This window comes from Danio rerio, chromosome 5 (assembly GCF_052040795.2).
Source record: "Danio rerio strain M-AB ecotype USA chromosome 5, GRCz13ab, whole genome shotgun sequence".
In the NCBI taxonomy this organism is placed as follows: Eukaryota; Metazoa; Chordata; class Actinopteri; order Cypriniformes; family Danionidae; genus Danio; species Danio rerio.
Window position 1 is genome coordinate 44,071,678 of NC_141025.1, and position 25,973 is coordinate 44,097,650.

Genomic DNA, 25,973 nt, shown 5'->3' on the forward strand with positions numbered 1-25,973 from the left:
GAGTGAAGGAGTCGTTCGGGGGATTCATTTTCAAACGAATCGATCCTTCCGTCAGTATGAGAAGCGAAAGCAGGAGAGGAGCTGTGTTTCAGGATATGATTAGATCAAATTTAACAGGGAGGGTGAATAGTAAATTTCTGTACACACAAACACAAGCTTTTTGTCAGGAATGCCCATGCGGTCACTGATCCATCAATTTAGAAATGTGAAGTAAAATTATAATTTTCGTAATTAGAAAAAAAGAAATTACATTCTAACATCCAGGAAAACTCCCGATCATGGATATATGTGTATATGTGTATATCTCTGGCTTTGGATGGCCACAGTCCTCCACTGTACCTTGGTCCCGCATTCATTTCAAAGGAGCGCTACCCTGTACCAAGATGGCAGGCGCTATTAACGCATTCCGTCCAATAGACAACAATAGGCCAGGCGACATCTAATGTATATATCTATGGTTAGTTATAAGTGAGAAACGAATACCATGTAACAAAACGACTTGACCTACAGCAGCCAATGACTGTTTAACAGGTCTAAATACACCGCTTAATTAATACACTTAATACAAGGTTTTGTGCTTGAAACCAATTAAATTTAAATTTCTTATTAATTCCTTGATAAGTGCATGTTAAATCTCCATGGGAAGCTGTAATAGATCCTAAATCATATCAAATAAAACTATATTTTCTATGGCTTAATTTATAATACACTAGAAATTGTATCTGTAATGATTAAGTACACACAGTAAAGTTTCTCATTGCCTTTCTTGCTATGACTGATGATTTTAGAGACAAAGTTATAACAGCCAGAGAAACATTAAGATAGAAGTTTAAAGGATCAAGAGCCCAACTACAGCAGCCTCTGATTTCCATGATGGTGAGGTCTAATGAAATTTTCTCAATCAAAATATAAACCTCTGTTATTATCAAATATTCTTGCAGATATGAGACCGGAAACGCAGGGTCATGCGTTTCGCAGGTTGCTGCGGTGCAAAGTTCAAGCTTGGTGAATTCTGACCTGCGAAAATGCATCACTTGACTGCGTGAGACCAATCGAGAATCAAAACATGACATCTCTGGACAGAAATTTAAAACATTGAGCAATCGCTCGCTTTTTTTAATGTCTAATGATCTTGTTTAGTCCTTCCCCATTTCACAGTGCCATATGACAGAACTTTGCACACAGAAACTCTAGTGTGACTGCAGCTTCAAGCTATGGTCACACTAGAGTTTGTAGCTAATAATGTAGCTTTTAAGTGCACAGTTCAGAATAATAACAATTTCCTCCTCAGACCCTGCCTATTGACTTGTGTCCTCTGTGGTGGACATTGTATTTTCATGAATTTTTAATTTTTGAGTTACTCTGTCAAGTCCTGGGGCCTGTTTCAGAAAGGAGGTTAACTGAAAACTCAGAGTATTTTAACCCTGAAATGAGAGAAACTCTGGGTTTTCCGTTTCAAAATGGCAGGTTTGTTAAACTCTAGAAAGCAGGGTAAGTCAAGCCTGTTTCTGAAAGAGAGGTAACTTTAACTCAGAGTAAGTTACTGTGGTAACTTACTCCGTGAATCTAACCTGGTCAGAAGCAGGTTTTATTCTCTAAACTCAGAGTTTCTGTCTGTCTCCTCCCCTTTTTTAATGATGAAGCGGTATTTCTCGCCTTAGCCTTACATCTCCACACACCTATTTTAATGTTCATTTTGGATACGTGCATAAAAACGATTGATAGAAACGTCATGATGCACATAACTTTTTAAAATATGCATAATAAACACGCATAACTGAGTAGGATAAACTTTTATTCGATAGAAAATGTGCGCATAAACTACGATGGAAACACTTTTACTGAACAAATTACAGTATGTACATTAAAAAAAAGATCATGATCATATGATAATGAAAATGTGTGTAAATGGACAAACCAGCAGGCTGGGCACACTGTAACACGTCTTAAATATTGTTTTAGTCATTCTAAAATGCCTTAACTGTTTCAGTATTAGTGTATATTATTAATTACCTCCGAACGTCTGGTGCGTGTCAAGAGTCTCCGCGTCTCATGGCTTCAGACACCCCCACGTGTTCATTGTGTTTCAGCATTGTCTTCTGACATCGAGGCGCAAGTACATTAATTAGGCTAAATAAATGACGCAGCTTCTTCTACCACAGTAAATTCTGTTTTTACTGTTGATATTTGGTGCCAGTTTAATCAGGAAGTGACAATTTTTTTCTCTTTGACTCGTTGGATGGAATTTTATTTGCATCTTTTATGCAATATTCCAGTTTTGCACATAAATTTATGTAATATATTTGGATGGAAACATAGCTATTGCCTACATTTTAGTCACACACAGAAGAACTGTACTAGAATGGCTTATCCTTTTTTAATAAATAATTAAATTAAATTCACCTTCGACATGCACTGTAACTAGATTAATGGGATTATTATTCTTTCTAAAAATTATTTTTAGTACTGCTTACCTTCTAAATGTTATATTAACCTCTATCACTTGATCAATAAAAAAGGCAGACACACAAGTGCACTGTTAAATCATTTAAAACTAATAAATGTATAAAAAAGTTTAGAAAAAAAATATAAACGTCACAAATTACATTACTTATTTTATTATACTTAAATATTTAAATACTTAAAAAGTTAAATTAGGCATTAACTTGAGCAGCTGTTTTCCCACGCTAACTGTCTCTTCTTCACTGATGGTTGCTTCTTTTCAAATATATACACACTCATATTTGCTATAACTTTGCATGAGAACATCAAGTTCAGCTGGAGAAAGAAATGGTGATCTCTTTTATAAGATATTGCCATAGTCACTCGTAATGTCTGCGCTCCATTGATAATGCCTTTTTAAAGTCACGGTGCGCGCACTTAACTCTGAGTTGGTCTACTCGAAGTTGATTGACCCAACTCAGATTAGCTGTTCTGAAACCGAAAACTCTGAGTTTTTAATCTCTTGGTAAATCAACTCAGAGTTCAAGTTTAAACTCTGAGTTGTTTGAACCTCCTTACTGAAACAGGCCCCTGGCGTTTAGCTGAAATCAAGACCTTATACAAGTGAGATCTGGCGTTTAGCTGAAATCAAGACCTTATACAAGTGAGATCTGGCGTTTAGCTGAGATCAAGACCTTATACAAGTGAGATCTGGCGTTTAGCTGAAATCAAGACCTTATACAAGTGAGATCTGGCGTTTAGCTGAGATCAAGACCTTATACAAGTGAGATCTGGCGTTTAGCTGAGATCAAGACCTTATACAAGTGAGATCTGGCGTTTAGCTGAGATCAAGACCTTAAACAAGTGAGATCTGGCGCCTGTCTAAGATCAAGACCTTTTTAATACGTTCGGCTAGCTAACTGCGATTTACTCCCGGGAGGGGGTTGAAATCAGGGGGCTGTACAATTTACTTCCAAAAGAAGCTGAAATCCAGGCTGTGCGATTTACTTCCAGAAGGAGGTTGAAATCAGGGGCCGGGCGATTCACTTCTAAAAGGAAAGTGAAATTGTGTGCCACGAGAAATAGAGCTGAAAAGCTTAACTTGTCGATTTTAGGTGAAAAATCGAAATCTGTTGGAGACGTCTGACAGATTAATAGGTACTGACAAAGTCCAGGGGAAGTTTTTGCCAGCATGGGGACGTCTCAAAACAAAGTACGAAGATATGATAGACCGGTGTTTTGGAATATGGGAAAAAATTATATGGAAAAAGAAAAAAAGCATGCAAGATATAGGAAAACTAATAAAGTATCACAAGTTTCTGAGGGAAAGGTAATGTTGAGTGTTACTAGGTTAAACAAATTAAAAGAGTTGATTGAGAAGGCAGAAGGAAAAGCAGGTTGTTTTTGTGTAAGGAATGTGTGTGTGTCGTGTGGAGACGCTGTTGATTGTTGGCTCAGAAAGGAAGATAAGAGGCAAAGAGGAAAATGCTGCAGAGGCAGCTGGCATGTAGGGAAGAGAATGAAGAAGTGTCATGTAGGGAAAAGAATGAAGGAGATAAAGTGAAGTAAAAAGCAAGTGAAAAATGTGAAAGAGTGAATGAAAGATTAATTAGCATTACTAATCTTTTCTATACATCTGTTTCCATACATGTACCGCCGTACCATCACTATCCCGTGGCTGAGCTGCGAGCCCTGAGAACTGACCCAGACCTCAACTGCTACTGTCCCAGAAGACCTCTGACCGCACCAACGAAATTCCCACCTCGAGCGAGTGGAGGACATCTGTTTGAACTGGAGAAATGGACATTTAACGGACATTCTGCTGTGTGCTCAACATGTTGAAGACAAGCTGAGTGAAGCAAGAGCAAGACAAGAAGAAAGCAGAAAACGAGCTGCACATGGCTCTGGTACAAGCAGCCAACCAAAGATCCAACCAAGACCTGACAACCAAAGATATCACAAGTTCAAAGGAGACAAAGGTGTCAAGGGTGAGAAAGATACCAGAAGATGGAGAAACTGGAATTTGACGGATGGCAATGAAATCTACAGAGCCTGTGGGGTACGTGACGAGAAACTCTACCAAATGTCTGCGCTTGCCACCGAGATGGACTTTTGGTCAAGGATTGACCCGAAAGGCGCAAACCAACAACGGAGCTGATGTGCGGAAAGGGAAGAGCAGAATGGAGAGGGTCTGGGCAAGCAGCCAACAGCTACAGTAAAGGGAAGTGAACATTTTTTACTAACATGTTTAAATGCAGACACATTTTTATACACACATATTCACATACACTGATATACTGGCTCTCTGCAATGAAGAAAAAGCTTGCATTTCCCACTGTAATTTTGATCACAGTGATGTTGATCATTTTTCTGATGAAATGGCATTGTGTTTTTTTTGGTAATGAAGCATTTTTAATATGCCAACATATTTTATGTTGAGTGAGACCACTTTGGTTGAGTTTCTAGCTGAAAGTGGAGCTAGCAGATCTTGCATACGACCATGTGACCTACAGTGTGAAATAGCTTTGAAAAACAAATTTCATGAGTCTCTGTCTGCATCTGGTCATACAGTGATCGAGCGATTTACAGCTCCGCTGACCTGTGAGACAGAGGGGGGTAAAATTTTCAGACATGCATTTGTTTGTTTACCAAAATGCCCCGTTCCCATCCTCGGAAGGGACATTTTGTGTAAACTAAACTTGATTTTAACGGCAGATTCCTCTGGTGTGAGAGTGATTGAAGGGGAGGAATTTTGTTGTTTACAAATTGAATCACAAGAGCCGAAGTGGGCCTATGAATGGCTCATTGAAGACAATGAATGGGCTCATTCAATTTGCAAATTGGCTAAAGAACGTGTTAAACCTTTTGACAGTGATATGATGTCTCCTGGTGAACTGCATTGTACGTCACAGGTCGTAATTGATAGGGATGATGATTTTGAAAAAGCTTGGTTTGAGAAAGATGAACAGGAAACTTTGAAATTGGAGAAAATGTACTGGAATGGCAGTTTTTGCGCAGTTTCAGTGTCTCTGTCAGAAAAGCAGCTTTCATTCTATCTCTTGTCAGCACAGGCTGTGCCTCACATATCAGTTTGCAAGGGTAAACAACAATCTTGGGCTGATTTAGGGCCGTTTGTGAAGCAGTGTGTTGAAGCTGATGACTGGGAGAGTAGAGAAAGAGGGATGGAATTTAGCAAAAGCGCAGAAGCATTTAGAGTAGACAGTGAAACAAAAACAGCTGTTTCAAAAACTGTGACTTCTATTGACAAGATGTGCGTGAAGAATTCTTGCATGGTTGACTATAACGCTACAGACATACACCCAGCTTTAGCAGAAATACCCAGCGAACTGTGGGCTAAAAGCAAGTATGATGTTGGTTTGATTAAAGGTTGTGAGCCAGTTACAATCACTGCAAAATCTGATTACAGACCATGTCAACAACAATATCCTTTGAAAAGGGAAGCCATTGAGGGTATTACCCCAGTGTTTGAGGCTTTACTGGAACAGGGCGTTATTGTACCATGCAACAATTCTGAGGTTCGCACCCCTATTTTTCCTGTCAAAAAGATAAGGGATAATGGGATGCCTACAGAATGGCGTTTTGTACAGGATTTACAAGCAGTAAATGCAGCTGTCAAACAAAGGGCTCCATTAGTTCCAAATCCGTACACGATTTTGTCACAAATTCCTGAAAAATCACTATTCTATTCAGTGGTTGATCTGGCAAATGCATTTTTCAGTGTGCCAGTGGACAAAGACAGCCAATTTTGGTTTGCATTCAATTTCAATGGTAAAGGCTACACCTTTATACGTCTGTGTCAGGGTTTTACAGCATCTCCAACTTTGTACAATGAAGCGTTGTTAAGAAGTTTGGAACCTTTGACCCTGACAGCTGGAACTGCTTTGCTACAGTATGTTGATGACTTGTTGATATGTGCTGAGGATGAGGAGACATGTGTGAAAGACACTGTGACTCTCCTTAAACACCTGGCTAAGGAGGGCCACAAAGTCAGTTTGACAAAATTGCAGTTTGTTAAACAAAAGGTAACATTTTTGGGGCATGTCATTGCACCACACAGTAAATCTCTGTCTGAAAAAAGGGTGAGTGGTATAAAAAATGTACCAAAACCGCTGACGAAAAAACAAATGTTGTCTTTTTTGGGAATGTGCTCATATTGTCGCACATTTATTCCAAATTATGCAATTTTGGAACAACCCCTGAGAGCCCTAACATTAGGAAAGGGGATGAAATCCACTGACAAACTAGAGTGGACGACAGAGGCAGAGCAGGCATTTGTAAACATGAAATTACAAATGGCTGAAGCCCCTGCATTGGGTTTACCTGTACCAACAAAACCATTTGTTCAGATGGTAGATGAGAGAAATGGGTTCATGATGTCATTGCTCCTACAGGATCATGGAGGTAGATTGCGACCTGTGGCCTACTTTTCGAGCAAACTTGAGCCTGTAGCAGCAGGCCTGCCACGTTGCTTAAGAGCAGTGGCGGCTGCGGAAAAAGCTGTTATGGTTTCAAGAGATTTTGTTGGTTATTCTGATCTGATATTGATGGTGCCACATTCTCTGTCCATGATACTTCAAGAACAAAAAACATCGCATCTGTCAACTGCTCGCTGGCTGAGATATCACACTATCTTGTTAGATATGCCAAATGTGACTGTTAAACGATATACTGGTTTGAATGCAGCTACTCTTCTTCCTACTGAGGAGGATGGGGAAGGGCATCATTGTTGTTTAACAGCACTTGAACAGGTGTGTACACCACGACCTGACCTCTCTGACGAACCACTTGAAAATTGTGACAATGTCCTCTTTGTGGATGGTTCAGCGTTCAAAGATCCACAAACACGCCAGAATAAGGTTGGTTACGCTGTAACAACTGAATTTGATGTGATGGCTTCTGGTAAATTACCAGGGCACTATTCGGCACAGGCCGCAGAGCTCGTGGCATTGACAGAGGCATGTAATTTGATGGCAGAAAAAGAAGCTACCATTTACACTGACTCTAGGTATGCATTTGGGGTAGCTCATGATTTTGGGGCTCTGTGGAAACACAGAAAATTTCTAAAGTCTGATGGTCGACCAATAGTCAATGCTCCTTTAGTGGCAGCACTGCTGGATGCGATTTTACTTCCTGACAAACTGGCCATTTGTAAATGCGTAGCGCACACTAACAACAAAGATTCTGTTTCTGTAGGTAACTCCAGAGCAGACGCAGCAGCAAAAGTCACGGCGTCCCGAGACGAGGACAACTCTGAATGTTCTCTGCTATCTGTTGATAATGACAATGACATGTGTTCTTCTTTGCAGGATATGCAGACCTTCGCGACGGGGCTGGAGAAAAACAAGTAGAGACAGTCTGGCTGTGTGATTGTAGCCCTCTCCCCTTAACTAGCTCAGAAAAAGTAATATGTCTAGGGAAATTCAAATAAAATTCAAGGTGAGAGGCACATCCCTATAACTTTAAAATTATCAATGTCTGTTCATCAAATGGTAATAACAAACACTTAATAACACCGGGCCTCAGATATATATGTAGTGTTATTCAGAGTAGAAGTGACTATTTGTTTTCTTTTTCTATTGCATAATATAATTTAACTCTCTCATTTACAAGTTATTTTACACACTGGTTTATTTAACCATTAATTTTCACCCTTTCTGTAAAAGAAAATCACAAATGCAAGGCATATAATAACTTTTTACATTTATTAAATATTGTGAGGCTATTGTGTTAATTTTCTTTCATTGTGTTTTAAATCACTTTAAAGCTGTAGGACTCAATTCACTTTCAGTGACAACACAGCTTCACTTAATCAGACATACAAAGCAAACACACATTTGAGCAACATTATAGCATCAAATAAAACCCAAAATAAAATGTTACCCAGCTGGGATTTAAGTCTTACGTTGGCGCGCAATGTTGGAGCTCACGTTGGAAAAAAACACTTTTCAGTACTCACAGAATCCGTAGAAATAATGAAGGTCACAATCACAGTACCCATTCACAGAACCAGACACACTCCAAACGTCTCTGACGTCCATCCGCGATCCCGAATTGCATCACCGCAGTTGTAAATCCTCCGATCACGAAACAAACAGGCCCGATTAGCAAAGCCTCAGTCTCTCTCCAATCGATCTTTCAGTCCGCAGGTCTGACGTTCACTCTCTCTCTCTCTCTGAACAATTAACCACACAGATTGTCCAGCGATCCTCAAATGCACTAAGGATGTGGGTTAACAGTCTTTGTAAACTCAGAACTAACACATGAATTTTCTTTTGTGTAACTATTTCAAGGCAAACTATTAAAACAAAAACTCTAAATCAAACGCATCTGACTCTCTGCTCTTGGTTTCACTTCCTTCCCGTCTTCTAAGCTCCGCCCCCTAACCTCTAGAGGTCATCAAACTCGACACATAAAACATATTTATTTATTTATTAGATAATATTTTTCATAAATAACTATGATATCAGAATTTAAACACCTTTGTTATTTAGCAGAAAGTTCTTAAAATAGTTTGTTGAAAAAAACAAAAGAAAAACAAAAACTGCTTAATATCAACAGATCCTATATTAGTAGGGCTCTACATTCTCCCCCCACCAAGAATCGTTATGCCCTCATAACGAGGAAAAATACATCTAAATGAATGAAATATCACAAAATTACACTTGTTTTCTTTCACAGTTACTCATTATCTGAATCAATGACATATGCAGAGTACCTCTCGAAATAAAAACACAAAATAACGGCAAATATGACACAATGATCAATTACCCAGCAATAACTCTAATTACTGTCTTTTCTTCAAAGTAACCGCACATGTACTAATTTTTCTTGATGGCACATGCAACCACAAATATACAGAAGAATTGTATTTGACTGGATTTACTACTTTGGCCTGCACAACAACAGGTTCAACTGTTGGCATCCCAAGTGTATCATATGTTAACCTCTTGGGCACAGTTCTCATTCTCTGAGACCTCCCTTTAATTTCAGGTAAACTATCAGAGATAGTTTCGTTTTCATTACTCTGATCCACACTCTCTAGATCCTGCACTATACTTGTAACAGTATCACAAAGATCTGACACTTGACTCAAATTTTGTAAATTTTTTGAATCATTCTCAACCAGAAGTCTTGAATCAGTCTCTACAGAATCATCTGTTCTAACTCCTTGAGGAGTCTTATCTTTCACATCTACATGTTTTACAGTATCTCTGACTTCATTCTCAGAAACAACTGAATCACTCTGTAAAGATTCATTCCCACTAAAAGGCAATTGACAGTCTTTAGGAATTGGAACCCATACCCCATAGTCTTCATCCTCACTCTCACAACTTTCTTCAACAGTCTGATCAGCTCTGACTTCAATTTCTTGTACTACAGAGGCATCATTAGTTCCTTGTTCTGTACTCTGACTTTCTACAACATTTTTCCTCTGTCTCAGAAGTCTTTCTTGAGCTTTTGGTATTTTGTCTGAAACTCTCTGTCTCAACTGTTGTCGAATAGGAAGAATATGATTCCTGTGCAAAATTTTGACTGGTCCATTTCCACTCTGTGGCTTAAGTCGAAACACAGGTAGGTTAGGCATTTGGCTCTGGACAACATAAAGCTCAGAATTCCATCTGTCTGCCAATTTGTGCTTTCCTTGGAGTCCAAGATTTCGTATCAAGACTTTGTCCCCAGGAACCAGGTGAGAATAATGCAATCTCTGATCATATCTTCTCTTATTTCCTGCATTTTTCTTCTCAGCATTTTCCTCTGCTAGCTGATAAGCAGATTTCAGTTCGTTCTGCATCTTCTTTACGAACCGTTGGTAAGACTTTACAGAAGTACCATCACTTGACACACCAAAACTCAGGTCAATGGGCAGCCTGGCTTCCCTGCCAAACATAAGAAAGTAAGGGGAATACCCTGTAGCTTCATTCATGCTGCAATTGTACACATGCACAAGATGTCCAATGTGTCGACTCCACTGTTGTTTCTGCCTTGAATCCAGGGTCCCCAGCATATCTAAAAGTGTTCGGTTGAACCGTTCAGGCTGCGGATCACCCTGCGGATGATACGGTGTTGTTCGGGATTTCTCCACTCCTAATAGGTCAAACAACTCATGGATGAGCTTGCTCTCGAAATCCCGACCTTGGTCTGAGTGCATTCTTTTAGGCAGTCCGTAGTGAATGAAGTATTTTTCCCACAGAACTTTCGCAACTGTGGTTGCCTTCTGATCTTTAGTTGGAAAGGCCTGTGCATACCTTGTGTAGTGGTCCGTGATGACAAGGACATTACAGATGTTTTTGGAATCTGGCTCTATGGATAGAAAATCCATACATACAAGATCCATCGGTCCATTACTAGACAAATGTGACAAGGGTGCAGCTTTTCTAGGCAAAGTCTTTCTTTGGACACACCTGGCACATGTCTGGCAATATTTCTCAACATCAACCTTCATTCGGGGCCAGTAAAATCTATTTCTCACAAAACCATAGGTCTTGTCAAACCCCATGTGACCTGAATCATCATGAAGTGATTTTAAAACCACTTCATGGAACTTTTTGGGCAGACATAGCTGTTTATGACAAGGTCTTTCTGGTACTTGAGTGCACCGAAACATTACTCCATTATCCAAAACTAGTTTGTCCCAGTCTCTCATGATCAGTCGAATGTCTTTGTGAGCTTCTTTATTAACTGTGGACAAATCTCCCCTTTTCAAAGCTCTCCATATCTCACCCATACATGGGTCTTCTTGCTGAGCACAGGACAGATCCACAGAACTCAATTTAGGAATTTTTAGAGTATCCAATGTAGCTAAATTACAGTACGTTTTGGGGATTGACTTAGGAGATCCACCTAATGACGTCACAATCCTGCTGACACTTGCAAAGCAGTTTGGCTTGTCCTGGGCTGGCAGCTTACACAAAGATCTTACACCAGAAGATGGAATACTTGTCCATTCCTTTTCTTTTTGATGAGATCGACGAGATAATGCATCAGCATCGATATTCTGTCTCCCAGGCCGGTACTTGAGACTGAAGTCATAGGCTGAGAGGGCTGCCAGCCAACGATGTCCTACAGCATCCAGCTTGGCTGTTGTCAGAACATAAGTTAGCGGGTTATTGTCTGTCTGGACCTCAAATTTAACCCCATAGAGATAGTCATGTAGCTTGTCAACCACCGCCCATTTTAATGCCAAGAACTCAAGTTTGTGGACGGGGTAGTTCTTTTCAGAAGGCGTCAAACTTCTGCTGACAAATGCCACTGGTTTTAACCCCTCTCCTTGATCCTGGTACAACACGCCACCAAGTCGTTCACAACAGGCGTCGACATGTAATACATAGGGGAGCTGAGGATTTGCAAAGACCAAGACTGGAGCTTCAGTTAATCTCACCTTTAACTCTTTAAAGGCAGTTTCGCATGCATCAGTCCATCTACTCCCAAAAGGGTCAGTAGCTTTGTACACTAATTGTTCTGGGCGAAGTCCTGCTTTGATCTTTTTCAAACTTGCTGCAGGCAGACAACCTTGTAAGAGCTGATTCAGTGGATAGGATACTTTTGAATAGTCTTTCACAAATCTTCTATAGTATCCACAGAAACCTAAAAATGAACGCAGTTCTGACACGTTCTGAGGTCGAGGCCAAGATTTTACAGCATCAATCTTGGAGGGGTCTGTTGAGACACCGTCTTGGGAGACAATGTGTCCAACGTAGCTGACAGAGGTCTGACAGAAGGTGCATTTATCCAAAGACAACTTCAATCCTTCACTATGTAATCTGTCCAAGACTTTTAGCAACCTCTCTTCATGCTCCTCCAATGTCCTGCCAAATACGATGAGGTCGTCCAGATACACTAATACTTCCAACAAGTTCATGTCCCCAACGGTCTTTTCCATAACTCTTTGAAAAGTCGATGGAGCTCCACAAATCCCCTGTGGCATTCTCTGGAACTGATAGAACCCCACTGGGCAGATGAATGCTGTCTTTTCTTGATCTGCTTCACTCATAGGAATCTGGTAATATCCACTCCGGAGATCCAATACACTAAACCACTTGCTCCCATTCAGACAAGTTAGTGCATCCTCTATCCGTGGAACAGTGTATTGATCTGGAATAGTACGTCGGTTTAGCGTTCGATAATCCACGCACATTCTGATCTGGCCATTCTTTTTCCGTACTACAACAATCGGAGAAGCATATGGACTCCTGGATTCTGTGATAATCCCTGCTCCTTTTAACTTCTCTAGATGTTGCCTGACATCTTCCAGATCAGCTGGAGCAAGACGTCTTGAACGCTCACGAAAAGGTTTGTTCTCTGTCAGCCGAATCTGATGCTGGGTACTCTTCGAACATCCAACCTCAAATTCATCACAGGAGAACACATCTGTCCTTTCCAACATCTTTTTAACCAGTCGTTGTTTCCATTCGTTGGGCACAGAGGAATCACCAAAGTTAAATGAGCTAGCATCTAGTTTAGTCTGCCCACTACACTCTTGTAGTTTTGAGCTGGTAGACACAACCTCCACTGGAAACACATGAGCAATGGGCATTCCTCTTTTAAGATTTACAGTGCGAGAGGAGACATTTCTGATCGTAACTCCAATCTTTCTTGACTGAACACCAGTATTGGCCTGTACTTCTGCAGTTACAAGCAGTTCATCTGGAAACACAGATTCCTCTGGCTTATCGACTAACAGAGTCTTTCCAGAAAAAACAGAAGGACATTTCAACACTCCATAAACCGTAGCACTCTCTCCGGGAGGCAACTTTAATGGCTTAGGGTTAAGATACCAAACAGTTCCTCTGCTGTCGTCACAGTGACTCTTTTCAACTGCTATGGCCCGTTCATAAGCATCTCTGATCTCAGGATGAACAGTCAAGGTATGTAGAAAATCATCTCCCACCTTTTCTTTGCATGCTTCTACCAGCTTTTTCACTACAGATGTATTTGTTCCCACCAGAATGTTTACATCCCCTTTCATGACAGGATCGGGACAGACCAGCACAAGTGCATCTATGGATTCCGCCACTCCTGCAACAGATCCTGGAAACTCCAGCCTCAAAGACAAACAGCCATCATATGGGTACTTTTGCATACTCAATCCCCATATCTCCAAATTTTCTATTGGTATCAATGGCATATGTCTCAAGTATTTGTCATAGAAGGATCTGTATAGCAGGGTAACTTGCGATCCACTATCTAACAAAGCCTTTGCATAGATTCCTTCCACTTGAACAGGAAGGACAGAACTGGGTCCTACTAACCCGTTTGGAAGAACTGCTGGCTCAGCTTGGACTCTTTTGCACTTTGTGGAACGTGTCTTTCCCGGAGCTTCAGGCCGTTCCTTTACTGAGCCCCGGAGAAGTTTCCCGAAGATTGTCTCATTCTGATGAGTCGCTGGTTTACTTTCCTGAGATTTTCATCGTTTTTACAGTCCCGCTTAAGATGCCCATCTTCCCCGCATCTGTAGCAAAATATGTTGGCTTTGGTTACTGTACGTGTTGGAGTTTTACAGTCAGCAACAGCAGCCAGACTGTGCATGGCTGGACGATCATGGGCTACAGGTTCTTTGGCTGCAGCTGACAACCGAGACACCTCATTTTTCAGCCCCCTAATCTCCTTCTTTAACTTTTCTACTTCTGAGTCGACAGTACCACTGTTAGCAGACGAATCCTTCTTGGTAGTGGGCACTACAGACATGGCAACATTAGATGGTAAGGTGCGCTTACTGCTGACCATATTTTCTTCTTCTCTAACCTCCTTCATTAACTCGTTGAAAGAAGGTGGCTCACAAAGCTTGTGGGTCATCCTCAAACGCATAGCCACCATGTCACCTGCCAGGGCACCTCTGACTATTTGCTGCATTCTAAGATGATTAAGAGCAGAATACTCAATTCCTTTTTTCCGCAGCATGCTATGGAGCAGCCTGTCCAACCTCAATATGTAGGCTGACAGCTTCTCTCCTTCATTCTGGTATGTGCTTCGAAATTTAAGCATTAAATCTGCAGCATCCTCAGTACTGCCAAATGCTGACTCTAGTACACTAAGATAGTCACTATAAGTAGCGGCTGAGTTGCCAGTCTTTTCAAATCTTACAATATCTGCTGCAGGACCTCGGAGGCACTCTACTAGTTTCTGCTTCTTAACATTATCAGAGCACTGCCACTCTTCCAAAATGTGTGTAGTCTGCTCCACCCAAATCTCAAACTCATCTTCCCCAAGAGGAGTTGGTATAAACCCTGAAAAAGGGCGCAGTTTTCTATATATCCCTCTCTCCTCAGATGAAGCCACATGACATGTTTGAACTAGGGAGTTTATGGCCTCGACCAGCTTAGTGTTGAGGTCAGGAGCAGGAGATGGCAAACTTGAAATGTCAGCTAATGATTTTCCTTCGTTTTGAAGGAACAAATTCAACTTAGTCTGAAATTCATCTTCCTTGCTCTTTTTAGGAGCTTCAGCTGCAACACACACAACCTGTATGTGCCAGGGACCTACTTCAGGTCCTCCAATCTCTGCAGGGATAGATGTCTTGGATATGTCATCATCAAATTCAATCAAAACAAATTGAAACTCCTTATTTTTATCTAAGCGACAACCAAGCACTTTGCATTTACCAACTCCCAGAGCAGTATCTAGTACATTATAGATCACTCTGTCCTCACAGTCTGTAGGCACATTGCTAAGAATAATAACTTTGTCAAGACCCACATCTTTGTCTCTGCACCAAGCAATAATCTCACTAACCTCCATTTTTTTTCCTACAAAAAAAATGTAAAATATGCTTGTAAAAAAAAACTGAATGAAAGAGAAAAATATATATTCAAAATAAACCCTAGAATAAGTATACACGCAAATAAATCACTTCTAAATTTCTTTCTGAATTTACAATCTGAGTAATCTGATTAATCCCGGAACGAGCCCCCACAAATGTAGCCCTCTCCCCTTAACTAGCTCAGAAAAAGTAATATGTCTAGGGAAATTCAAATAAAATTCAAGGTGAGAGGCACATCCCTATAACTTTAAAATTATCAATGTCTGTTCATCAAATGGTAATAACAAACACTTAATAACACCGGGCCTCAGATATATATGTAGTGTTATTCAGAGTAGAAGTGACTATTTGTTTTCTTTTTCTATTGCATAATATAATTTAACTCTCTCATTTACAAGTTATTTTACACACTGGTTTATTTAACCATTAATTTTCACCCTTTCTGTAAAAGAAAATCACAAATGCAAGGCATATAATAACTTTTTACATTTATTAAATATTGTGAGGCTATTGTGTTAATTTTCTTTCATTGTGTTTTAAATCACTTTAAAGCTGTAGGACTCAATTCACTTTCAGTGACAACACAGCTTCACTTAATCAGACATACAAAGCAAACACACATTTGAGCAACATTATAGCATCAAATAAAACCCAAAATAAAATGTTACCCAGCTGGGATTTAAGTCTTACGTTGGCGCGCAATGTTGGAGCTCACGTTGGAAAAAAACACTTTTCAGTACTCACAGAATCCGTAGAAATAATGAAGGTCACAATCACAGTACCCATTCACAGAACCAGACACACTCCAAACGTCTCTGACGTCCATCCGCGATCCCGAATTGCATCACCGCAGTTGTAAATCCTCCGATCACGAAACAAACAGGCCCGATTAGCAAAGCCTCAGTCTCTCTCCAATCGATCTTTCAGTCCGCAGGTCTGACGTTCACTCTCTCTCTCTCTCTGAACAATTAACCACACAGATTGTCCAGCGATCCTCAAATGCACTAAGGATGTGGGTTAACAGTCTTTGTAAACTCAGAACTAACACATGAATTTTCTTTTGTGTAACTATTTCAAGGCAAACTATTAAAACAAAAACTCTAAATCAAACGCATCTGACTCTCTGCTCTTGGTTTCACTTCCTTCCCGTCTTCTAAGCTCCGCCCCCTAACCTCTAGAGGTCATCAAACTCGACACATAAAACATATTTATTTATTTATTAGATAATATTTTTCATAAATAACTATGATATCAGAATTTAAACACCTTTGTTATTTAGCAGAAAGTTCTTAAAATAGTTTGTTGAAAAAAACAAAAGAAAAACAAAAACTGCTTAATATCAACAGATCCTATATTAGTAGGGCTCTACATGATGAAAGATAATGTGTGGAAGTATGCTGAGGGCAAGGCGTGTTTACCAAAAAATTTTTTCCAACATTATGCGAAATTACTTCACGGTAAAGATCATGAGTCAAAAACAGCAATGGATGCGCAAATGAATGAACTGTGGTTCACAAAGGGGTTGACTACATTTGCGGACAATTTCTGTAGACGATGTGTAATTTGCAACACACATAATGTGGCCAGAGCGATAAAGGTTCCACAATCATCTCATCCACCTTCAACGGGGCCTTTTGAATATTTGATAATGGATTTCATTGAATTGTCCCCATGCAATGGGAAAAGGTATTGTTTGGTGATGGTTGACATGTGGTCAAAGTGGGTTGAAGTTTTTCCAACCTCAAAACAAGATTCGGCTGCGGTAGCAAAAGCGTTACTGACTGAAATCGTGCCGAGATGGGGAATACCACAAAAAATAAGCTCAGATAATGGTACCCATTTTGTTAATGAAGCAATCAAACAAGTGGGCCAATATTTGGAAATTGATTTGAGAACACATTGCAGTTACCATTCAGCTTCAGGTGGAGCTGTTGAGAGAGAAAATGGTATTGTGAAAAAAACAAATTGGCAAAATGTTGTGAAGACACAGGGCTTCTATGGGTTCAAGCTTTACCCATTGTCCTAATGTACATGAGAATGAGAAAAAGATCAAAAATGAATTTGAGCCCATTTGAAATTCTCTTTGGCAGACCACCGTGTGTAGGTGTGAATGGGGGTTAACAGCAGCTGCCCTCAACAGATGTGTGTGAGGATGACATGTTGAATTACTGTAAAGAAATGTCTCATGTGTTGTCCAATGTTTGTGTGCAGGTAAAGGCCGCATTGGGGAAGGCAGCTGAGAGACCACTACACAATCTGAGGCCTGGCGATTTCGTGGTGATAAGGGACCTGAGGAGAAAGAGCTGGAGAGCGAAACGTTGGCTGGGTCCATTTCAAGTGCTACTGACCACTGAGACAGCGGTGAAGGTCGCGGAGCGGGCGACGTGGGTGCACGCTGGGCACTGCAGGAAAATTCCACCACCTGAGGAGGATTCCGCGAGGGAGTAGGAGAGAAAGAGGGGCTCTGAAGATGTCTGAAGGAAAACAGCAGGCTGATATCTGAGTGAAGCAAGGTCACAGCTGGGGAGAAACAACAACAAAGTCAAGAGGGGTGTGTGAAACAGTAACTTCTGAATACAACACCAAGCAGCAATCAGACGGAGGAGAAGGCAACCAAAAGAGAGGTGAAAAAGCTGTGCTTGACCATCACATTAAGGATCTGAAGATGGACGAAAAGATTGCTGGCATCCATTCTGTGTGCAAGTAATGTGTGGTCTGAGGAGAACAACACTGGCATTGCTGCTAGTGTCACCTTAATTAACCTGATTACAACAAAACATTACTGGCGTTGTAGTTGATATGAGATTGGCCGTAAAAGTGCCTAAGAAAGCCAACAACTCCTGGCTAGATTGGCTATCGTTTAAATGGGGAACCTGGATCTACTGGGCCTTTACTGTAGTTTTACCTATAGTGGGGGTGGGTCTAGTGTTATTGTGTTGTCTGCCATGTATTTTCAGATTTATATCATGGTCAGTGGGCAGACTGATTACATCTACAACATCCCTTCAGATGGTAAAGATGGCTGTCAACAAAGAGGGTATGAATATTGATATGGGGGATGAATTTGATTATGACTTTGGTGATAGCAGCAGCTATGTGGATATGAACAAAAAAAAACCCGTGAACAGACTAAGAACAGATTTAGGTGACGGCTGTTACTTAATTGAGAAAATGTTAATTGATCTGACTTTTTGTTTGAATTTTGAGACGACTATTTGCTTGCTTACATGTATTTTGGGTCTATCCAAAGAAAAACAGCAAACTGCATGAGTTGTATGTTCTGTAACAAGTCTTAAAAGAGTGATCATTTGCATGAAAATCGAGAGAAGAGTGTAAATGTGATGTATGTTTAAGAGTACAGAAACAACAACGTGTTCCTATGTTTATGAGTATTATGATTTAATTAACAACGTAGAGGGTTAGTTATTTTAATTAACTGACAAATATTTCTGAATTTTGTTGTGTAAAATCAATCAATAGTGTGCAAATAACAGGCAATTTCTGTGATGGAACCTCTGAGGGGTAACTGAGGGTCTGACTTCGGTCAGGAGCGCAATAACAGTGATTATTCTTTTAGCCCGGCTCCCAGGGAAGAGGGATGTTTTGAAAAGTAAATCTTAATGGGGAAACTATATTAAGAAGAGGGTTTGAACATCTCTAGTGTATTTATGTGTGCAGAAACCTGTTAAATGATTTGTGTAATCAGCATGATCAATATAATCAGAATGTGATTTATAACTAGTGTGATTTTAGAAAAGGTGAAAAAATGAATTTGATGATGAGTTATCAATGAATGATAAAAAGAGAGGAATTGTAATGAAAATTCATATTTAGATGAGCTTTATATGTTAGAAACTTGTCTAAGACTCATTTTTACATGTGTGTGTATCTGTGTTTGAAGTGGATTTTATACTCTTTAAAGTGTGAAGTTAATTTATATATTCAAATTATATGTGTATAATCTGCTTGTAGATTTGCCTACCATTAAAACAATTAAAGTGTTATGTAAGGGGAAAGGGCCTGAGGAAACCACTAAGGGTCACGAGAAGTGGATGAGAAGAGAGCGGGAGAAAGCCTGAGTAAGCAACTAAGGTGTCTCAGGAAATGAATAAGAATAGAGCAACACATGTGTAAACAGAGACGTATAGATGGATAAGATATATAGTTACCAGGTTTGGGTCAGGGGTTAACCTAGGTGGAATTTGTGTGACATATGTAGAAATAAGGGAAAAACTGATGACAGAGGTGGAATTTGGGGTCAAGGGTTAAAGTAGGAGGGATCTTGTGTAACATATGGAGAACAAAGAAAAAAACTGGTGTAGAAGACTATTTAAACAGGCTATAATTTGAGTGAGACAGAATTTTTCAGACAGAGATGCTACTGGGGGTCTCCTGAAAGTTCTCCTTTGTTGTCGACAATAAAGTATATTCTTCTGATATTCATAACCTCCAGACTGAGTTTGATTTAGTAAGAGAAAAACCAAGAAAACCACTACATTTGGCGTCCCTCTGGGTGGACTGGAAAGGAGCAAGACTGGTGTTGCTGTGCATGCTGGACTGGAGAGAAAACACAAATATGTGGCCACAATAAAAAACGGTAAGCGATTTTATGCTTATTAGTTTGTGTTTTTTCTGCCAGGACCTGCTTGTACAGGTAAATACACTTGAACTGTTTCTCCAGCTTTAAAGAATTAAAAGTAAATGTAAAAAAGATATTAAAGAAAAATGGGGTTTTGAATAACAGAAGAAAAAGAGTAATTTGCATGCAAATGATCTGTGTTTTCCTAAGTGGGCCTTGATGGATAGGATAAACATTAACTAGTAACTGTTACTCAGATTTGGGAAATTATTAATGATATAAGATATGCATAGAGCATTTATAGGTTTTAAGAGAGAGTCTTCAATGTGTTGTGACAGTTAAGAGATTAAAGCAGAGTAAGGTATGCAAATGATCTGTGTTTTCCTAAGAGGGCCTTGATGGATAGGATAAACAATCACTAGTAACTGTTACCCAGATTTGGGAAATTAATAATGATGTAAGAAATGCATAGAGCATTTATAAGTTTTAAGAGAGAGTCCTTAATGTGTGGTAACAGTTAAGAGATTAAAGTAGAGAGATGCGCGCTAAGACCTACGATACCGCTTTGTTAAATGAGATAAACAAAGGGCTGCATGGGTAGGCGAAAGCCTGTGGTTACCGCTCTAAGGTTAGAGGGCTGCTCGGACAGGTCACTCAAGAGGAGTGTAGTGAAGAGTATTTATTTAATTGAAGTGTTTGTGTATTTGTTGCCTCAGATTGTGGCAAAATAGTCCACATTGGTGTGCAGAGAAGACTGCCTTCCTCCTCCTTGAATGAAATGAGGATGGGGGGATGCAGCTCCTGTTACACTGAGTGGAGGAGAGGAGTGAATGAGAAGAGGAAAAGTAATAAGATTAGAGATGTGAATGCGTTTAAAAGTATGTTTTCAAAAAAGAGTAGGTTAAAATAATGATTATAGTATATTATAATATAAAAGGAGGGCTGCATATGTGTGGTGTGAATTAAAGAGCAAGAAGAAAAGTGATTGATGCAGTTTAAGAGAAGAGATTATGATAGAAAGAAAGGAGTCTCCTAAATTAAAACTAATGGAACATGTACATTTGAAAGACACAGAGTAAAAAGCAGAAGAATAAACATTTTTCTTAAATTATCTTTGTGTTTTAAGTTTGAATATGTTAAAAAAGAACAATAGGCAGAGTGAACTTAAATTCTTTACATAGCAACAGGTGAAAGACAGTCTGCTCCAGGATGGGGGTAAGAGAGAGATTTATGGTGTCCATGTGGGAACAATAAATAGATTGTCTATTTACAGCACTAGGGAAACAGAGAAGAGGAGAGTTAATGAGAGGAGATCAAACTACAGATAAAATAATGACATAGACTTTAACATAATTTGGATAGAATATAAGTTATTAATGAATAGATAAATTATAAAGTAGTATAGTAAGATAAATGAAATGAGGAAATACTAATAATAGAGTTATATTATATAGAAAAGAGTTTGAAACTCTACTAATGAAAAAGAATAAATGAAGTCATAGTGATCAATATATATAGAGATAAAGGTAATATGGAGTAAAAGAATGTAGTAATAAACAAATATATTTACTAAATAAGTATGGATAAATAACATATAAGTTAGTTCTTTGATTGAGAATAAAATAAAAAAAAAACTTGAAAAATGAATAGTGATTAATTGAAGATTTAATTATAAAATGTGTAACAAAATAAGCTTTAAAATGTATAAGAAAACCTAAGAGCTAAAAACTCAAATTATGGAAAGGAAAAAGAATAAAATAGAAATAGAAAAAATAAGTCCACTGTTTCAAGGATAAAAATAGATGTTTAAAATATGCTTACAATATAGGTACAGTGAACAGATAAGATAAAAAGAAAAAAGCAGTAACAATTTAAAGAAATAATTGACTTTAGAGAATTTGATTGGATTTAAGGGAAAAAATGTTTTTTCATCTTTCTCAAAGTCAGCTATGTCATTTGTTTGTAGTAAAGTACAGTGATTCAGATGAAAATCATAGAAGCTCGGTAAATGTTAAAGAATGCATTAGAGTGAGTTAAAAAATACATTTTAAAGTTTATGCAGTAAGAAGCTAAATTGATAAGTATTCATTGCACTTCGAAAAAGAAAATTGCTTTTAGTAAATAAATAGGTGAATTTAATTAATAATATTAACTTTGAGCTATAGCAGTAATGATTTTGAACAGTTATACCAGATATTGGGTCACCATGTAGTATTGTTGAATTAAATCAGGTATGGAAAAACATATATGGAAATAAAAAATGCAATACTTAAATACGTGACAGAGAAAATAAAATATAAGATAATGACAAATGGCAAACAGAAGAAACATTTGATGCAAGCAGTGAGAAAATAGAAACTGAGTATAGAAATTGTTACAATGTAAAATGACCGGTTAGTAAAGGAACACTAGCATAGATGAGGAGAAATGTAAAGTAAAGCATAATCTGAAGCTAAAGAAATTATTTAGAAGGACACTAAAGAAATAAAAAATTAAACATATTTACATATGATAAAATGATTATGAATTAGAGAAAAATAAACTGTTAAAACCGTAAAGAGGAAAAATAGATGAGAGGAGTCTCCATTTGATGGAAAAAAATGGGAAAGAAGGAAAGACTTTTATAGGTCATGAGCTAAATTCCATATATTAATTAGGAGGACAAAGGGATGGACTTTGGGGGACTGTGGTCTCTTACCTACTTAACATCTCTGAGTGCACTGGCAAATGGAAAAGGTGTTTGAAAAACACAATGGACAAACTGTTGGCTGTGGACATTTGTGAAAGCAGTGAGGCAGACACTGCATGCCCAGGAATTACTGAGGACTGGAAAGGCTACTTATGTTCAGAGACACTAAAAAGAGGCAAACAAGCTAATGATGAACTGATCAAAGAGAAAAAGCGCTCCACCAGAACTTTACAACAGCTCAATGAAAGAAGCCAGCACTAAGAAAGAAGGGGGAAACACTGTGCCCTGATATGGACACCACAGAAAAGACTACACCAATCTATGAACCAGTTGTCTACTCAGGGTGTGAGGAGGGGGAGTCTGGCAGTCCATCTCAAAGCAGTCGACCTATAGTCCAAATTGAGAACAATGTGACCACTCAGAGGGCAAAATAAGAGCAAAAGTGTAGCTACCCATTCTTGTATCAAATCAGACTCCTATCAATATGATAAAAAGAAAAGTATCATGTAAACTGTAAGAAAAGTCTTAGATGATAATGTACGATGAAACTTTAAATGTGTAATGTTGAAATGATAAATTATGAAGAATGTTAAATTATTTTGGTTCATTTTCATAGGTTAACTCATAGAGATTATTGAACACAGAAGGATAAAGTACAATGCATGGTGGTGACTAATAAAAGAAAAAGAGACAGCCTTTATAACACAAAAAATAATTTGGATTAGACATTTTAATGGAATTAAATAGTAAAGTAAAAATTATGGGTATATCATAGCATAATATTATTTCGAGTAATCTAAACCAAGATTTGAAAGAAAAATTATGTCAGAAATTAAGACAGAAAAGTGATTTAAAGAAGAAATAGAAACACAAAAAAAGTAAAATGAACTCACAGTACTGAATAAGCCAAAAAGTAACAATTCTAAATGTACTAAAATAATATGTGAAAGAGAAAAGTGTTTAAAAACAGAAAACACATTGTTTTACAAATCTGAAGAAATAATTAAAAGCAAAAAAGAATTAAGGACTAAAGGAGAAAAATCAGATCAGCTAGAGAGGAACCTATAGAGAAATCCAGTGATTTTTCAGTCAACTTGTAGAAAATTGTATGTACAAAAAATGTATGTACAAACAGTGTGATGTGAAAGTAGGAAGGAATTAGGAGCTGAAAATGCTGAAAAGTGAAAAATGGTAATGAATATAAAATGCAAAATAAGAAATGGCTCAGAAATAAGAAATTATTTAGGTGTCAAATTTTAATAATGATTAACAGTTCAGGACATTAAGGGAAAACAAAATTAGCCAGCATAGGGAGGATTAATAAAAAATTAAACCAGATGCAGGTCTGTTAAATGCTGGAATAGGCATTATTGAAACTTTTGAGAACATAGCAATAATAGAAACACTTAGATATGTTATGGCATTCCTAATTAAAGTCAATTTCAATTTGGTTGTGATTGTATAGGTGAAGAATAAAATGGATTCTATTTGAATTTGATTTGAATTTAAATTTTGATTATGGCATTAGTCAAAACAGACAAAAGTAGAGGTTGTAAAGTTTATGACTTAAGAACAATCAGTGATAGAGAATTTCTCAACAGAGGTTCATAACACACACTGTATTTAAATGTTTTCCTTTGGAGGTCAAATATTTTAAAGTAATTGATTTCTGTTCAGGTAATTATCAGAGGAGGGTAGACACTTGGTTACACTTAAAGTAAATAGGCTGATTTACATAGTTACATACGTTAGAATGCATAAAAGAATTTAGAATATTTCGTGATGGATATTGTAACGTGTAGGATTTAGTTATCTGCAGGTACATCTAGCTAAGTAAAAGACAGAAATAAAACTTTTTAGGGATGAGGGTTTAGTGTTAACAAGATTCTGTATCTATTCTAGATGCGATAATAACTGTTAAGCTGATAAATAAAAAATTGATTTTACACTACAGAAAATAGGGTAGCAGGTCTAATAATAGTATAGAGTCACAACCTTAATTAGATTATAGTACAAATAAACAAAGTACTAGTCTTTATGAACATGTGTAGCATCAAAGGGAAGCAAAAAAGATAGGTATGATTTTTGTAATAGAAAGTACAGATTGTTGAGGCAACAGCATTTCTAGATATTGTCATTGGCGATGTACATGGTTAGAATCAAGGGTGAAGTGGTAAGGAAGATTAAGCAGCAAGGATAATAATCTCCTTTTTGAATGCAGTGATTGGTGAATTGTTGTACACATATGACATCTGTGTAAAGTAGAATGTGAGTAAAAGATCAGCGGTAGGCCTAAGAGGATATTCAAGAACTTGATTGTGGATGTTGTGATATAATAAAATTAGCTTAGGGCAAGAGATACAAACTTTTGGAAATAACAGTTGTGGTAGATGAGTGAAGGTAATTCCATTAGCAGAGCAGGGAAGAAGGAACAGTTATTACATTTAAGACAAGAGAAGTCTCAGATTTGGAATAACCTCTGAAGAAAGTTCAAGTAATGTGTCTACATTTATAAATAAATTATAGTAATGAAAGTTAATTAAAGTAAATAAAGGTAATTAAGTAGATAAATAAGTGGATATGTGATTCAGTGAATAGATAAGTAAATGTATTGATAAAGAATTGGAAATCAAGAAAATTGAGAAATTACACATAATTGTAAGGAATGATTGAAAGAGCTAAAGATGATTCATCAAGGCCTAGTTTAACAAGATGTGTTAAAATAATATACCTTTTGCATTAATAAGTGATTGCATGAAAACTGATAGAAACAAGCAACTAACATTGCATGAAGTACTATTGGGTCGACCCTTGCATGTAATCTCGTATTTAATCTTGTGGAATGTTTGGAGAACATTTATAATGCATTGGAAAGACGTTTGGTCTTTTATGAGGAAACTAACTGCCATGTGCAAAGCAATATCTGTACAGGAAACCAGAAAGGACCAGAAGCAGGAGATTAATCCGGTGATCGAGTATATCTGAGGTTTTCTGGAGAAAGTGGAGTGAAATCAGGAGAAATGGACCTTATGCCAAGGTTACCAAAGGGAATGCCATCAACTGGGTACCATCTGGACCACAGCACAAGACAGCCAAAGGATAGAATAGAGCAACACATGTGTAAACAGAGACGTATAGATGGATAAGATATATAGTTACCAGGTTTGGGTCAGGGGTTAACCTAGGTGGAATTTGTGTGACATATGTAGAAATAAGGGAAAAACTGATGACAGAGGTGGAATTTGGGGTCAAGGGTTAAAGTAGGAGGGATCTTGTGTAACATATGGAGAACAAAGAAAAAAACTGGTGTAGAAGACTATTTAAACAGGCTATAATTTGAGTGAGACAGAATTTTTCAGACAGAGATGCTACTGGGGGTCTCCTGAAAGTTCTCCTTTGTTGTCGACAATAAAGTATATTCTTCTGATATTCATAACCTCCAGACTGAGTTTGATTTAGTAAGAGAAAAACCAAGAAAACCACTA

The 25,973-nt window shown here is 38.2% G+C and overlaps 4 protein-coding genes across 14 annotated transcripts in view; 3 read left to right on the forward strand and 1 right to left on the reverse strand.

Moving 5' to 3' along the window:
* Positions 1-8,823, reverse strand: part of LOC141385583 (uncharacterized) — a 607,868-nt gene extending 599,045 nt beyond the window's left edge. For 3 of the 8 annotated variants that reach the window (XM_087254075.1, XM_087254076.1, XM_087254079.1), the window contains exon 1: positions 4,105-8,823. In XM_087254075.1, coding sequence (XP_087110201.1) covers positions 4,105-4,260 — 156 coding nt within the window. In that variant the 5' untranslated portion in view covers positions 4,261-8,823. The remainder of the gene's footprint in view (positions 1-4,104) is intronic. The other 5 variants (XM_087254077.1, XM_087254080.1, XM_087254081.1 and 2 more) reach the window with 2 other exon arrangements.
* rufy3 (RUN and FYVE domain containing 3) overlaps positions 1-25,973 on the forward strand; it is an 881,807-nt gene that overhangs the window by 301,203 nt on the left and 554,631 nt on the right. The gene's annotated exons all lie outside the window — the stretch shown is intronic.
* The window catches only part of LOC799924 (uncharacterized), a 107,954-nt gene that overhangs the window by 75,728 nt on the left and 6,253 nt on the right, over positions 1-25,973 (forward strand). The window lies entirely within an intron of this gene.
* Positions 3,818-19,666, forward strand: LOC147844115 (retrovirus-related Pol polyprotein from transposon 297-like). Its single transcript, XM_087253871.1, has 2 exons — positions 3,818-7,899; positions 17,432-19,666. The coding sequence occupies exon 1, from the start codon at positions 4,860-4,862 to the stop codon at positions 7,809-7,811; it is 2,952 nt and encodes a 983-aa protein (XP_087109997.1). The 5' UTR covers positions 3,818-4,859; the 3' UTR covers positions 7,812-7,899; positions 17,432-19,666.